Source organism: Cervus canadensis, chromosome 5 (assembly GCF_019320065.1).
Source record: "Cervus canadensis isolate Bull #8, Minnesota chromosome 5, ASM1932006v1, whole genome shotgun sequence".
Taxonomy (NCBI): domain Eukaryota; kingdom Metazoa; phylum Chordata; class Mammalia; order Artiodactyla; family Cervidae; genus Cervus; species Cervus canadensis.
The window spans coordinates 15247231-15263388 of NC_057390.1; the positions used below are offsets into that span (position 1 = coordinate 15247231).

A 16158-nucleotide genomic window follows, 5' to 3' on the forward strand; every position below is an offset into this window, starting at 1 on the left:
TTCATTGTGGAATTTTTTTGCGTATTCCACATATTCTGATGTGGGAAAATATTTTTGTAATCAGACAAAGTATCACTAAGGTGCATCATAATAGCATAAATTCATGATACCATTGCAGGATGAGGTTGGCAGTGTATACAGGAGAAGCTAATAGAGGAATGTGCACCCTCTCTCAGAGTTTTGCCTCCTAAGAAACATGACATTGCATCATTTCAGTCTAATGCTCTCCTAACTGAGCTGTTCCAGCTAGCTGACATTGCATCATTTCAAACAGAAACATGCTTGGTTAGATGTATTAATTAGTTGGATTGCGGTGATCATTTCACAATGTATAGATATTAAAAAGCCAAGTTGTACACTGTTAAGTACATGCAGTTTTTATACGTTTTAAAAAACCAAAGCTTTGACCTATTTTCTCAGAATTGTGGATGCACTTTCTCTTAGACGCTTGAATTGATACAGCAGATAGGAGAGTGTTTTTAAACCACCGCCTGTCCTGAGGTGAAGTGCAGTTGACCAAGTAGTGCAGAGTCCATCAGGGGCCCAGCAGCGTGTCTCAGCTGCTTCAGCGATACCCTCAAGGCGCAGCTGCACCAGAGTCATGGCCTTCCCACGTGGCTGCAGAGCAACTGCTCTTTGGTTTTACTGTAAATAGTGAACAGAGTGATAGAGAAATGTTAGCTATTTTAAGTAGTGGGTTGACTCAAACGAATTTTCTGGCCAAAGCCTGTATCTCTAATGATAGAGTGAAATGTTAGTGATTTTTGTTTGTTTGTTTTTAATGGCTGTGGCCAAAATTGTTTTTCTCTGTTCTGAAGTCACAGCTGTGTCTACTTATTTCATTAAACCCGTCTATGAAAGACTGGGCTTCTCTGGTGGCTCAGATGATAAAGAATCCACCTGCAATGAGGGAGACCTTGGTTCGTTCCCTGGGTTGGGGAAGATTCCCTGGAGGAGCGCATGGCAACCCACTCCAGTATTCTTGCCTGGAGAAAGCCCATGGACAGAGGAGCCTGGCGGACTGCAGTCCATGGGGTCGCAAAGAGTCAGACACAACTGAGCGATGAAGCACAGCACATGCATGGCTACTATGCAAGGCATACAAACATATAATGCACCTTCTTGGTCACCAAGTCTTCTCGTTGTTTATATCTGCATTAAAAAAGAAAATTGTAGTCTGTCAATGTGCTAGTTCTTTCAAGTACTCTATTTCCATTTTCCAATGTGAAGACACGCTGTTATTTTGTGCCTTTTTAACAATGGCTGACTTAACAGACAGACTTCTTGCCGTTTAGCTTTGTAGAGGTTTGGCTAGATAAACACAGTTTGATCATTTAAATGCAGCCCTGTGAGGAATAACAAATTGCAGTTACTCAGCTTCAACTGAACTGTGGAACTGATTGAAAAAAAAATGAAAGTAGTTGTGCTATATGAAGTTGTTAGAAGACAGCTTAATTTGAGTTTGGCAGAGATACAGGGCTAACATCTGCTATCACATGTTTGAAGCGCAAATATTTCCTTCCAGGAAACAAGTGACATTGAAATTTCATTTTCACGCAGCATTTATAGGTGCTCTGACTTCCTATAGGAAAAGAATCTTTCTGAACCAATCCATGGGGAGAACATTTTAAATAGTTTTTGAATTTAAATAATTTGCAGTTTTGGAGCTATACTATGATCTGTAATCTACCCTAGAATAAGAGGAATGTTTTGTATCAAATTTAATTGAAATCAAAATATAGATGTTCCCATTGATTTTGATAAGAGAGCCAGATATGTAGATTGAAGGAGCAATCTGAGTCTCTCTGGAACATTAGGCATAGTTTTTGTTTTTTTTTTTAACTTGGAACACAAAGGAGATAGATGTTTGTTACTCTTAGTTTCTTCCATGAATTGAAGAAAGGAATAGAATAATAAGTAGGCATCTAAAATAACCAAAATCAGCCTCACATTGCTCTTTATGATGGTGAAATTGGAAGTAGCCTTTGTAGATTTCATCAGACTCACTTTAACTTGCAATAATTATAAAGGGAGCCACATATTTGGAGGGAATAAGGGTGATATTTTCCACTCCGAGCAGCTGAGTTGGTGGCTTGAAATATTATTGGCATACTGTTTCCAAAGAAATGATACATTTCAGCATATAAATTCTTGATTTAGCATAGTGTCTTAGTAGCTGAAGGATAGGTTGGAAAATCAAACCTTTATTTCTCTGGCGAGTATTTACAAAGTGGAAACATCTGCTTCAATTGTTGTGGGACAATTTATGCTCTTTGTGGGGCAGTTAGGAAGCCAGGGCATTTTTGTAAACCTTTCCATGAGTTGACATTTGATGCCTTCCTCTGCCAGCTCTTCCTAAACTTTCTCCATGGCCCTTGCAGACCAGCCAGAAATTATTCTGACTTTCATGACTGCTTTGTGTAAACCTTTGTAATCATCATGGCCCAAACGTTGTAAAAACTATTTTGCTCATCAGATCTTTTCCAGAACTCATCAGTGACCCCTTTATAAAAACCTTTGTCCCTGAAGCATATTACCAGTGTCATGACAGCCTCAATAAACTATGTAGGCTCATGGAAGATGAACTTTGTTGCAAGTAAAATCATCATGCTTTAATATTTCCAGCTCTATTTATTTATTTATTTTGAGTAATCACATGAGCAGGAAAAAAGCAAAAGGTCAGCGTATTCATTGTCATATCTTGCCAGAAGCTTTCTTTTTCATTTAATTCTTAAAGACACCAGATTCTTAAATCTATCTCTGGCCGTCGTTCTGGGACAAATAGACCATTTGGTTTTCCATTGGCTTTTGGTCATGACTCCTTTTTCCAAATTCTAAATGGACTCCTGGGAAAGATAGAATGAAGTCCTTGGCCTGATGTAGGTGAAGCTGTTTCAGGGGCCGCGTGTGTAAGGGCGGTCCTGCACCCTAGGGGAAATGTGACAGGCATTATGAAGGGGGATGCTTCCAAGAGTCCAGAGGGAACAGTCTCTTGTCTCTGGGAAGCCAAACATGCTTCAGAAGAGAAGACATGATCATTAACCGAGTGCCCCAGAGACCAATCATGAGTGCTCTCTGTGCAAGGCTTTACTGTATTCCCAGTGCCTGTGTGGATGCCGTCAGCACATATGGAGGAATGTATATTCTGACCTGAGCTGATCCTTTCTGTGGGAACAGGCTAGCATGGCTCTGTGAGTGACCTCTTAGAAGAATGTAAAGTGTAATGTCTTTGTCCCCCAAAATGCAGAGAAAGCCAGAAGCTTGTTTTCTAAGCCTGAAGTTTAATTGTTTCAGTTTTAAGACAATACCATCAGGACTGCCTTTCTGTGTAACTTATAATGAAGCATGAAAGTGTAACAGACAAAGAAGGGAAGTGGAGGAAGAGGTCATGTGAAACACCTTTTGAGTTGTAGGAGTATCAATATTTTTTTTTAACTTTAAAAATGGTGTTGATCAATTTTGTTGTTTTTTGAGATGTGGTTGACATATAACATTGTATAAGTTTAAGGTATACAATGTGCTGGTTTGATACATTCATGTATTGCACTATGATTACTGCAAAAGCATTAGCTAACACCTCTATCAAGTCACATGCTTTCTTGTGTGTTGAGAGCAGTTAAGATTTAGTATCGTTGATTATAATCTGGTAAATTTTTTGATGAGTGGTAAAGAGGAAGCAGAGGTATTTTAAAGTTGTTAATTTTTATTTTTGAACTTAGGAGGGTGGGATAGCAAATAGATAAACGGGATCTCTGGGGATAAACTGATACATTACAATTTATCATGTGTATAAAAAATGGGACAAACTGTAGAAATCTAGAATATGTTAGTAAATATCCCCTCACACTGACGTATCTCTTAGTACCCTCTAGTGGTGTCGGAGTAGCATTTTCTTACATATGTTAGTGCCAGTTGGGATCAACGTTTTCAAAGTGCAGTTTTATATACATAATCTATGAGGTAATCAGCTAAGAATTCTCAAGCTTTCCTCGTAAATATTTCAGCCTCATAGCTTCTATTTAAGGTACTAAATTGGAATGAAAGGCCGTTATTGTTCATTTCTTAAGACAGAAGAGTTAAAATTCTTAATCATTTCTTCTATCTTAGAGTTGACTTAAGAAGAAATTATATAAATATTGGCACACTGGCATAGGAATGTATCTCATCTGAATTAAGCATCACATATTTTTGAAGACTTTATTTACACATGTAAACATTCCATTCTAAAACTGTGCCTGAAAAAGAACAGATAAATATTTGGTAATCAATAAATTGGTATGTGTGGGAGTGAGAGCAGTGAGTATCCATCAAGCATTTCCTGAAAACCCCAGATGTACAATCTTTTAATTAATTCTCACTACTACTTCTTAGTATATTAAGTCATCTTATAATTTCTCTTTTTGCAAATTTGATCAATATGTCTTCTCTGATTTAAGCAAATGGCAGAGAAGAACATAAAGAAAATAATTACAAAGAAAATCAAGAAATCTAAATACCATTAATTTTAAAAGGAGGCATCTGCTTACATTAAGAATAGATGGTTAAAGAACTGCTTCTCACACTATTCTACTAAAGAATTCTTGTAAACAGAGAAGAGAATTCTTACCTAAGGGTCTAGAAGTAGAACCCGGAGAAAATTATGTTTTTTACCTTCAGATTTTTGCAGCACATAGGAATGATAATTTTTTAAGAAAGACTTTTCTGATTATAGAAGTAATAACACTTGTTCACTGTAGAAAATTTGGAAGATACAGAAAAATATAGACAATACCAATCCCCATAATTTAGATTTATTTTCTTCCAATCTACTTCTCTGTGTATAAAATAATTTAGATCATATCCTATATTACAATTTGTACCTAACTATATTTTAAAAAAATAAGCATTTTCTATCCTGCTAAAGATTATTATATAATCTATACTGTGTATGTCTCATAATTTATCATTTTATATGGTTATTATCATTCATTTAAGTTTAAGCAGTCATGTTAATTACCTATATCTTTAGTCTTTGGATTATTTTTTTCTGTAACTTGACGTTATACTGACTATAAACTATTTTTCTGATGTTGAATTAGCATAAATAGGTTCACTAAAGATATAAATAATTTTAAATGTGTGCTTTTATCATAATCTAAGTGATTTTATGCAAAATACTGCAGCTCTGTAGTCATATGCTTCCTTTTAAAGCCTAGCAACTTTTCAAATAACTTGCATCAGTTGTCTTAAAATCACAGCACAGTGAATAACACTTGATGAAAAATGAATGTGGTTTGGGTTTTGGAGAGTAACCTCAACCCCAATTTAGGTCATTTCCATAGTGAATTTTTGTTAAAGCACTGTTTTCCACATTTTTCTTCAGAATTCACAGTGGGTTATTGTGAATTACTGTGGTTACTGTTTTTCTTTTCATTCAAACCATAGACCCCATTAACAAAGGTGTGTTTTAGCTTGTCACACTTGAGCCTCTGGTCTTCCTCCACTGGGCCATTTGGGCTTATCCATGGTGTCATCTGTTTTAAGTGTTGTTTACTACGTGATGACAGTGAGAAAATAGTAGTATTATTCATGTGCTACTTCTTTGTTATATATTCTTTTTTCCAAATTATTTATTACTGTGCTGGATCTTTATTGCTGTGCATGGGCTTTCTAGTTACATCAAGCAGGGGCTACTCTAGTTGTGGTGTTCAGGCTTCTCATTGCAGTGGCTTCTCTTGTTGCAGAGCTCAGGTTTTAGGGAACATGTGCTTCAGTAGTTGCAGCTCATGAGCTATAGACCTGAGGCTCAGTAATTGTGGTGTGTGGGCTTAGTTGCCCTGTGGCGTATGGAGTCTTCCTGGACCAGGGAATGAACTCATGTCCCCTGCATTGCAGAGTGGATTCTTAACTACTGGACCACTAGGAAAGACCCTGTTACGTGTTCTTAAATAACTTCAATAGGAACAACCACAGTAATCAGTAATAGTGGCTAATTTTTATTGAGCATATATACTGTGCCAGGCATTGAGCTACATGCATTATTTAGGTTATCTCTTTTGAACCTCACACTCTGAAGTTGGTGCTCTGGTCATTCTCATTTATACATAGAGAAAAGTGAGGCTTAGATTGTTTAAGTAATTTGTGCTCTGTTACAGAGCAAGGAAGGGGCAACAAGGTTGGTACCTGTACTCTCGTCTCAAGCCTGGGCCCTGACCACCAGCTGTACCACTCACTGCCTACTATACTGTTATACATCCTTACAAGGATCATTGAAATCAACAGACTGTCTCAGAGTAATTCATCTCAGATGGTCACCTTTGAGTTTTCAGGTCATTTTGCTAATAAAGCATGTTGTGATGGCCTTCACCCACTGGAAACTCCCCTCCCCTTGCCTTGACCACAGCCTGTGTCTATGAGTGGAGCAAGGACTTCATAGAAGAAGCCAGTCTCATGCAAGAATCAGGAGGAAAGGAAGGGAGGAACTGAGCCGAGAAGATTTGGAATAAGATTCTATATTCTACTAGTATAAATAAAATATGCTTCTGTTGAAATTGGCAAATTAAAAATACGTTGCATCCAGAAGTTCTGCTTTGATTAGAAGTGGTAAATCTTTCTGGAGAATTAATGAGAAATTTGGGAGGAGGTTGAGTATGTTTTTTGGAACTTGAATTTGGCCTGCTAATAAATAGTAGAAAGTTGCCATCTATTTCTTATCAGAAGGAATCATGTGATTCAGTCCGTCATCCAAAATGAACTGGAGAGGATAGAAACTCACTGATGGGCTATCTTGAAAGTTCACAATTGATGATAACATCCGGGATGGCCTCTTTCTAAATTTCCATCTACTCCAGTTCATCTTAGAAGTTGTCTCATTAAGAATTTTTCATGGCTTTGGGTGTGACTAACTGATCCATTATAATGTAATCAGATGAGTTTACACTTGATTTTAGAGTGTAAAATTTTGTTTTCTGAATGCATAACTGGCAATAAGGTATTCAGGGGAAAAAAAGTAATCGTTTGCAAGGTGCAATGAAATCTTTGTTTATATCTGTTTTGTCCCACATTTTCTTATTTTTAAAGAAATCAATGAATGTACTGTGAACCCTGACATCTGTGGAGCAGGACACTGCATTAACCTGCCAGTGAGGTATACCTGTATATGCTACGACGGCTACAAGTTCAGTGAACAACAGAGGAAATGTGTTGGTAAGAAGACACTTCTGGTTGATGAGATTATTAAATATCAAATGTTTGCACATTAAGAGCATTTTAATCATGGAGAAAATACTGTTTAATTAAAAAAATTTTTCTCCCTGAGCTAAAGGTACTCAAAAAAGAGGCTTGCTTAACTCCTAGAAGGCTCTTACCTCTTGGTTCAATTCTGCCTGCTTTGCCAAGAGTAATACAGTTACATCAAGGTGGAATAATTTCCCAAAGTTTTTCAGGTAAAGAATATAGACAATAGTTAAGAGCTCTAGAAATAGCTATCTATAAACATATTTAGCAAAGATTAATATGAATATATCCTGCAATAAAAATATGTTCTTATAAGTTTATAAAATTTGATTTTTAAAATAAAGGAATTTCTATTCAGTTCAGTTCAGTCACTCATTCGTGTCTGATTCTTTGTGGCCCCATGGATTGCAGCTTGCCAGGTTTCCCTGTCTATTACCAACTCCTGGAGCTTGCTCAAACTCATGTCAATTGAATCGGTGATACCATGCAACCATCTCATCCTCTGTCGTCCCTTTCACTTCCTGCCTTCAATCTTTTCCAGCATCAGGGTCTTTTCCAGTGAGTCAGTTCTTTGCATCAGGTGGCCAAAGAGTTGGAGCTTCAGCCTCAGCACCAGTCCTTCCAATGATACTCAGGGCTGATTTCCTTTAGGATTGACTGGTTGGATCTCCTTGCAGTTAAAGGGACTCTCAAGAGTCTTTTCCAACAGCACAGTCCAAAAGCACCAATTCTTCGGTGCTCAGCTTTCTTTATGGCCCAACTCTCACATCCATACGTGACTACTAGAAAAACCATAGCTTTGACTCTGTATTGAAAATCAGTATATGCTGACAAGAGACTATTAATGAATTTATAATGTAGGGAGCTCATATCTGCTTCTTTGGGGAAAAATGTATCTTACAAAGGGGTGTAAATGTATTAAGTCATTTTAATGTGTTAACACTAAATTTAATATATTTTTTAGAAGAAGGAAGTTCAGTAAGAGTTATAAGGCAAATATGGAGCAACAAAGGGATATACCTAATTAAATCCACTTTATGCTGAATTCCATTATGCAAATATGACTTTTGCTGTTCAGCTTTGAATATATATGGGGAGTGAGGTGTGAGGGGGGCATCCACTTGCCCTATAGTATGACTCTTTCTTGTGAATTTGCATACATGAGATGTATTATGTTTAGAATCGCAAGTGTAAAGTTGAGAAGGGCAGTCAGTCGAGATGATTCAGTCTCGCTTTACCCATGTGCACTGTGAAAGAGAGTGCCTGTCATGACACTGCTCACCGCCTCTGCTGAGCTGGCCTGGGATTTGCACGGTGAATTCCAGCACTTATATGACTCCAGTTATCAGGCAGGTCCTTTTGTGTTGACCTTAAATCTTTCTTTTGAAACACCAATATCATAGCTGTAGTGAACTTTCAAAGCAGTATGCCATACATGTATTCCCTCTTCACAATAGCAGCCCTTCAGGTATTCAGGGAAACTGACTGTATTCCTTTTACTGTTTTCCTCACTTATAAGGTGGGACAGAGGAGACAGAATGCTAGTATTTCATGAACAGAGAGTCTGAGAATTCATGCTATGCTAATCCTTTTGTCTGTCTTTTTGTTAACAGATATTGATGAATGCGCTCAGGATCAACACCTTTGCTCCCAGGGACGCTGTGAAAACACTGAGGGAAGTTTCTTGTGTATTTGCCCAGCAGGATTCATGGCCAGTGAGGAGGGTACTAACTGCATAGGTAATAACAGTGTTCTTTCTGATGCATAAATTCCCTCATGTGGGTTTCTAGCTCCCCTGATTCCATCAGTCCAGGGCCCATTCAGACAACCCGGAATTTATTATTAAACCCGTTACAACACAGTAATTGCTAGATTCTAGAAGATTAAAGAATGGAATTTTTTCCCCCAGCACTTTTGAATGAAGAATATCAAATGTGTGCAAAGACCAGTGGTGTTAAATATTTTTTTTGGATTCGAGTAAATCCAAACCACTCAATTTTTTTGGAACAAATCAAAGAGAGATAGTAGGAATCAGTTACTTCCTTCTTAAATTTGAACTAACCTGGGAGATGGGAGAGGTTTGAAATTAGGTTTTGGGAAATCACACTTGACAATGTTTTCTGCTTTGCTTAGATGTCGATGAGTGTCTGAGGCCAGACGTCTGTGGGGAAGGGCACTGTGTCAATACCATGGGGGCCTTCCGGTGTGAATACTGCGATAGCGGGTATCACATGATGCCAGGAGGCCACTGCGAGGGTGAGTTTGCTGAGAGTGCGGCGCACACATGTCCATGAAATGCAGGGCTGGTTCCAGAACTCGGGGCCTGTAGGCACCTGGCCTGGGACGAGTTTTCCTCCACCTCCGATCCGTGCAGGACAGCAGCTTGCACGGGCTCTGGCTGCCTCCCGGAATCAAAGCCTCTTTGCCTCCCTTCAGTGACTCTGTCTGCGTCTTTTTCTGTCTTCTTCCTCTATTACTCACTTCAATATCTGCCTTCCCTGGTAGGTGGAGTGACATCACTTTGTAACAATGAACTGCGGAGGATCTTAGTGCAAACCCAGACTTAATCACAGCATCATTCACCTGGGGACATGGTGCAGGTGTCACCTGTGTGAACTGATTGTTTTCAACCTTTTCATCTTGGTCCATTCTGTTGTCTCAGCTTCTTTCTTTCGCCCGTGTTCCGGGACTTGCTTGCAGACTCTACAGAAATGTTGTCTGACCAACTACAGGTCAAACTCCAGCTGTGCCAGATAAAATTTCTTTAATGCTGACCCCAGCAATGGATTTGCTGTTGTTGCAAAAATGTCTTGAAGAGCTTTGAACATTTCAAAGTTAAGATGATTAACCGTTGAATATTTCTGTTTGTGCACGTGTCCCAAGTCACATGGGTACTTTTTGAAACCACCGTGGTACACTTTGAATAATGATTTTTGTGAAGAAATACACTGAACCTCTGCTTCAGTCTTCATGGAAATGTGAATAAGACAAAGGATCAGAGGCCTTTGGACATGTTCTGAGGAGCCTGGGTGTGGGGTTGGTGCTGGTTCCACATGTTTGCTGCCTGGCTACCTGACATTTAGCCTGTTTTCAGACATGGCTGGGCCTCCAGAGCTCAGGAGGGATAGGCTGGTTGGGGAAGGCTGCTCTCTGCTGTTTCTTGGCTCTGATATGTTGGTTTTTTTTCACAGTTCTAATGACCAGGCCTGGAGGGAGAGCTCATTAGACACTTTTTTGGCAGCCTGCACCTGCCTCACTGGCTGGCCCCTTGCCTCAGCCCCTGAGTTATCTGGAGAGAAGTGGGGAGCATTTTATGTTACTGCATCAGAACAGAGATATGAACTCTTCCCCTGATGGCTGAGGGCCTTGGGAAAGTGCAGGTGTGAAGTGTCCCCACTCTTCTCTTACAGGGGACTGGCCTCTGCTCTGGAGGCTGCTTGAGGACGGGTAGAATGCAGATGATGGCTTTTCAGCTCATGATCCCCACACTCAGTAACTTTCTAGCTTGGGGCCAGTTACGCAGGCTCTTCAAAACTTAGCTCTTCATCTGTGAAATGGGAATCATGCAGTTAACTTCCAGGCTCATGCGGTAAATGGGTGTTGCAGTATGTCATATGGCGCCTGTCACCTTGTTAGCTCTCAAGAAGTACTACTTTCCCTAAATTTCCTCTTTCCTTGACTCCTTTTGTTTTTGCATAGATATTTTCAGAATATCTATAATTGTGGGAGTTTTTTAAGTAAAAAATGGGGCTTGGGTTTATATGACAAGCACTTATATGCAAAACTGTGCTTCCCCAAAAGGTCAAATACAGATCCTCAGGTTCTACACACTGACTCAGGATGGGAAGATAAAATATTTAAGGAATTACTACAGGTTAAGGATGCACAGTAGAAAGGAGTAGAAAAGAAAGTTGAAGATAAGTAAGTAAGTGGAAAGAAGGAGACTCTTCAGTAATAGTCAGTGCATGGAAATTATTTAACAGAAATCTCACCAGCATCCCCTGAGTTAATAATTATATAATTCTTACCCCATGAAAAAGCTTGAAATGAAGGAGCCAAATAACGTGGCTGTTTTCTAATTTCACCATGGACCAGAACCAGAGGTCCCTGGGCTTCTGGCTCACTGAAGATTTTCTCAGCTGTCACTGACAAAGTTGCTTTCAAACAGCGCCAGTCTCCAAGGAGTCTACTGTAGCTTACAGACATTATCTCATGCACCCTTACTTTATTCTCTGAAGGTATTACCAGGCAGGTAGGCCCTCATTTATAGATGAGGGAACAAGCAAACAGGTGAGAGCAGCAGGAAATCCAGAGATGTTACTGTCTTATGTTGCTCAGCTTGCTTATTTATCAGCTCAGCCTATCTCAATGACCTTCTCTGACTTAGCAGTTGTAGTTCCATTTCTTTCTTTCTTTTTTTTTTTAAATCCCATCCAGAGAAGAATGTAATGCTGTTTGGAAAATTAAACTGGCAAGCATCATCTTTTTGTAGAACAAGAAGTCCCAGAACATCTGACCTAAAAAAAAAAAAAAACCACTGTGTGTCATTGTCTATTGGCAAGGATTTTTTGCTGATAGGAAAAAAAAAATTGCAACACTGACCTGGTGCTTATTCTATTAATAACATCTTTTACTTTAAGCATCTTTTCATACATCGCTAATGATACATAATGGGAGGTGATTTTTGAGAATTTACCAGAATGATGACATCAAATACCCCTGCATGTTCAGTGTATTCATCATATATTTCTTTCACTTTTTTTCCTGAGAAACCTTGTTTAAATTTTAAGTGTGATTAGAGGTCCTATATACATCTTATATCATGACACTTAGACATTGAATCCACTCACTTGGAAAACACCTGTTTCAGTTGGGGCTGGTACCCAGGTGTTAGTACTCATTTTAAATGGTTGAAATGTTACCTTTTCATTTCATTAAACAGTTGAAAGGTACCTCTGTTACCTTTCCCCCCATTTTATTGTTTTACCATTCTTTTTTTTTTTAATTGGAGGTTATGCTTTGTATTGTTGTGTTTGTTTCTGCTGTACAAAACTCAAATCAATCAGAACTCTCTATATATACACGTATATCCCCTTCCTCCCGACCCTCCCTCCCATCTCCTGCCCCCATCCCAGCCCTCTAGGTTGTCAATAGGACACAGGTTGGGCTCCCTGTGTTACATGGCAGCTTCCTTCTAGCTATCTCTTTTACATGTAGTAGTGTATGTACATCAATGCTGCTTTCTCAGTTCGTCCCATCTTCTCCTTCCCTAGCTGTGTCTACAAGTCTTTCTTCTACATCCACATCTCCAATTGTTTGACCATTCTTTAAAAAGTCTGAAGCTATTGTATCTCTGCCACAGTTCTGTCCATATTTAAGGTGATTTTTTTTCTCCTCACATTGAAAAGAACAATGATTAATAACTTTAGTTAGCCGTGAATGTGAAAAGCAAGGTGTATTTTAAACCAGAATATATTACCCTATGATTATTCACCATAGTTTCTGGAAAATCTTGGAAGTATTTGGTGAGTTCATTCTCTCCTAATGTTCTTTTTTGACCTCCAAGGAATTCCTATCACATGAAAAGTTTTAAATTATTCAAACCTCGGATGTTTTGGGGACCATGAAGCCAAAGCAAGGATTTCCCTAGAGTACCCCATTGTCTGCAGAGAGAACCTCTAGCCAGGTGGATAAATGGCTTCCTCACTGTTGTGTTCATTTCTTGTATTTCTTTCTGGCAAACCAGACTATTACTTGAAAGATGTTGATGTCCAAAAAGTGGTCCTAGAGAACTGCCAACTCACAGAGTGAAGAGATCTGGGCCTGCCAATTGGAGAATTGGGGCCAAGTTCTCCCTTGAAACATATGTAACTATTTCAGTCAAGTTATACCTGGCCATGCATTCTCACTGAGTGTTTAAGTGCACACCTAGTACTTCACTTTTCCAGTTATTGTTTTCCCCACCAATCTTTTTCCTGTTTATCACATAAGTCAGTCCGTGCTTTAGTGTTCTGATAAAATGTCTGTGACCCAGCTTTTTTATTTTTTCAGATGTTGATGAATGTTTGACTCCAAGTACTTGTCCAGATGAGCAGTGCGTGAATTCTCCCGGATCTTATCAGTGTGTTCCCTGCACGGAAGGGTTTCGAGGCTGGAATGGGCAGTGTCTTGGTAAGTACTAGAGCGTACTTATCGTAGTTGTGTGTCTTCTGTCTGGCCGGTTTTCTGACAGAGTGGTATAATGCCAAGTGCGCTGTCTTTCAAAATGGAAAAAGGTGAGAGAAGAAAAGGAATTTAACAAACTCATGTCATTCAGAGAAAAGTTCTAAGTAACTTTTAACCATGAAGATTATAAGAAATTGAGTGGACATGAAGGAAGTAAGATTTTACATGAAACATAATTCTGATTGAAACAAATTGTTATCCCTGATGTGATTAATACTCAAAACCAAATAAAATATTGATAATAAGTGTCACAAAGAGGAGAGAGGTGGAGAGCAAAATGCTTAAAAAGAGAAGGTATGAGACAGAGCTACCACAGACTTACAGAATCAAGAAATATACACAAACTTGCAGCCAAAGCAGCAAATATAGAAAGAGAAATCTGGACCGATTGCCCATTGATGCTTTTGAACTGTGGTACTGGAGAAGACTCTTGAGAGTTCCTTCGACTGCAAGGAGGTCAAACCAGTCAGTCCTAAAGGAAATCAACCCTGAATATTCATTGGAAGAACTGATGGTGAAGCTGAAGCTCCAATACTTTGGCTACCTGACGCGAAGAGCTGACTCACTGGACAAGACTCTGATGCTGGGAAGGATTGAGGGCAGGAGGAGAGGGGACAACAGAGGATAAGATGGCTGGATGGCATCACTGACTCAATGGACACGAATCTGAGCAAACTCCAGGACATGGTGGAGGCCAGAGGAGCCTGGTATGCCGCAGTCCATGGGGTGGCAAAGAGTCGGACATGGCTGAACTACAGCAACCGCTTATATTTGGTTCATTTATTCATTCACTCAAGTATTTAATGAATACTGAGTACTGCCTCCTCAAGGCACTGAGGAAGGTAACGACTCTGCTCTGCTCCTGATTATTTGTGCTCTAGTCAGCTTTCCCCCTTAATGGTTTTCCTTTGTTTACCTTTCTGTTTACCGTGTGATCTTTTTCACAAAAGCTGAACTCTTTCCCACCCCATGCCACATGCTGACAGTGTGGGTTAAACTTTCCCATCCTTCCTGTCTTCTTTCTTTCCTTCTCAAATACTGTATAATTCACTGTCTATACACGGAGTGGTGGGCTTCCCTGATAGCTCAGTTCGTAAAGAATCTGCCTGCAATGCAGGAGACCCCAGTTTGATTCCTGGGTTGGGAAGATGCCCTGGAGAAGGGATAGTTTACCCACTCCAGTGTTCTTAGGCCTCCCTTGTGGCTTAGCTGGTAAAGAATCTGCCTGCAGTATGGGAGACCTGGGTTCGATCTCTGGGTTGGAAAGATTCCCTGGAGAAGGCAAAGGCTATCCACTCCAGTGTTCTGGCCAGGAGAATTCCATGGACTTTACAGTCCATGGGATTGCAAAGAGTTGGACACGACTGAGCGACTTTCACTTTACTTACATACAGAGTGGTACTCAGTGCTGGGATACACTGAGGAACCAAACAAAGTACCTTCTTCTTTTGTTTGTTTTTAATTATTTTTATTTTAAAATTAATTTATTTATTTTAATTGGAGGATAATTGCTTTATAATTTTGTGATGGTTTTTGCCATATATCAACATGAATCAGCCAGAGGAATACATGTGTCCCCCCTCTGCATCCTGAATCCTCCTCCTGCCTCCCTCCTCACGCTATCCCTTTATGTTGTCCCAGAGCAGCAGCTTTGGGTGCCCTGCTTCATGCATCAAACTTGCTCTGGTCATCTGCTTTACATACGGTAATGTATATGTTTCAGTGCTATTCTCTCAAATCATTCCACCCTCTCCTTCTCCCTCTGAGTCCAAAAGTCTGTTCTTTGTGTCTCCTTTGCTGCCTTGCATGTGGGATTGTCAGTACCATCTTTCTACATCCCATATATATGAGTTAATATACAGTATTTGTCTGTCTTTCTTACTTATGGCACTCTGTATAATAGTCTCCAGGTTCATCCACCTCATTAGAACTGACTCAAATGCATTCCTTTTTATGTACTTGGTCATTCAGTTGTGTCCAACTCTTTGTGACTACATGGACTGTAGCCCACCAGGCTCCTCTATCCATGGGGATTTTCCAGGCAAGATTCCTTTTTATAGCTGAGTAATATTCCATTGTGTGTATATACCACAACTTCCTTATCCACTCATCTGCTGATGGACATCTAGGTTGCTTCCGTGTCCTAGCTGTGTAAATAGTGCTGCAATGAACATGGGGTACATGTGTCTTTTTCAGTTCTGGTTTCCTCGGAGTGTATGCCCAGCAGTGAGATTGCTGGGTTGTATGGCAGTTGTATTCCCAGTTTTTCAAGGAGTCTCCACACTGTTCTCCATGGTGGCTGTACCAGTTTGCATCCCTAACAGTGTAAAAGGGTTTCCTATTCTCCACACCCTCTTCAGCATTTATTGTTTGTAGACTTTCTGATGATGGCCATTCTGACTGGTGTGAGATGATACCTCGTTGTGGTTTTGATTTGCATTTCTCTAATAATGAGTGATGTTGAGTATCTTTTCATGTGTTTATTAGCCATCTGTATGTTTTCTTTGGAGAAATGTCCATTTAGGTCTTTTGCCCACTCTTTGATTGGGTTGTTTGTTTTACTGGTATTGAGCTATGTGACTGTATGTTTTGGAGATTCATTCTCTGTTAGTTGTTTCATTTGCTATTATTTTCTCCCATTCTGAGGGTTGTCTTTTCACCTTGCTTATAGTTTCTTTTGTTGTGCAAAAGAGACATGTGTTAGGAAAGAGGGTTCTT

General features: G+C 39.5%; 1 protein-coding gene across 14 annotated transcripts in view; it reads left to right on the forward strand.

Moving 5' to 3' along the window:
• The window catches only part of LTBP1 (latent transforming growth factor beta binding protein 1), a 443172-nt gene that overhangs the window by 300900 nt on the left and 126114 nt on the right, over nucleotides 1–16158 (forward strand). For all 14 annotated transcript variants that reach the window (XM_043468289.1, XM_043468293.1, XM_043468292.1 and 11 more), the window contains 4 exons: nucleotides 7060–7185; nucleotides 8829–8954; nucleotides 9349–9471; nucleotides 13267–13386. In XM_043468289.1, coding sequence (XP_043324224.1) covers nucleotides 7060–7185; nucleotides 8829–8954; nucleotides 9349–9471; nucleotides 13267–13386 — 495 coding nt within the window. The remainder of the gene's footprint in view (nucleotides 1–7059; nucleotides 7186–8828; nucleotides 8955–9348; nucleotides 9472–13266; nucleotides 13387–16158) is intronic.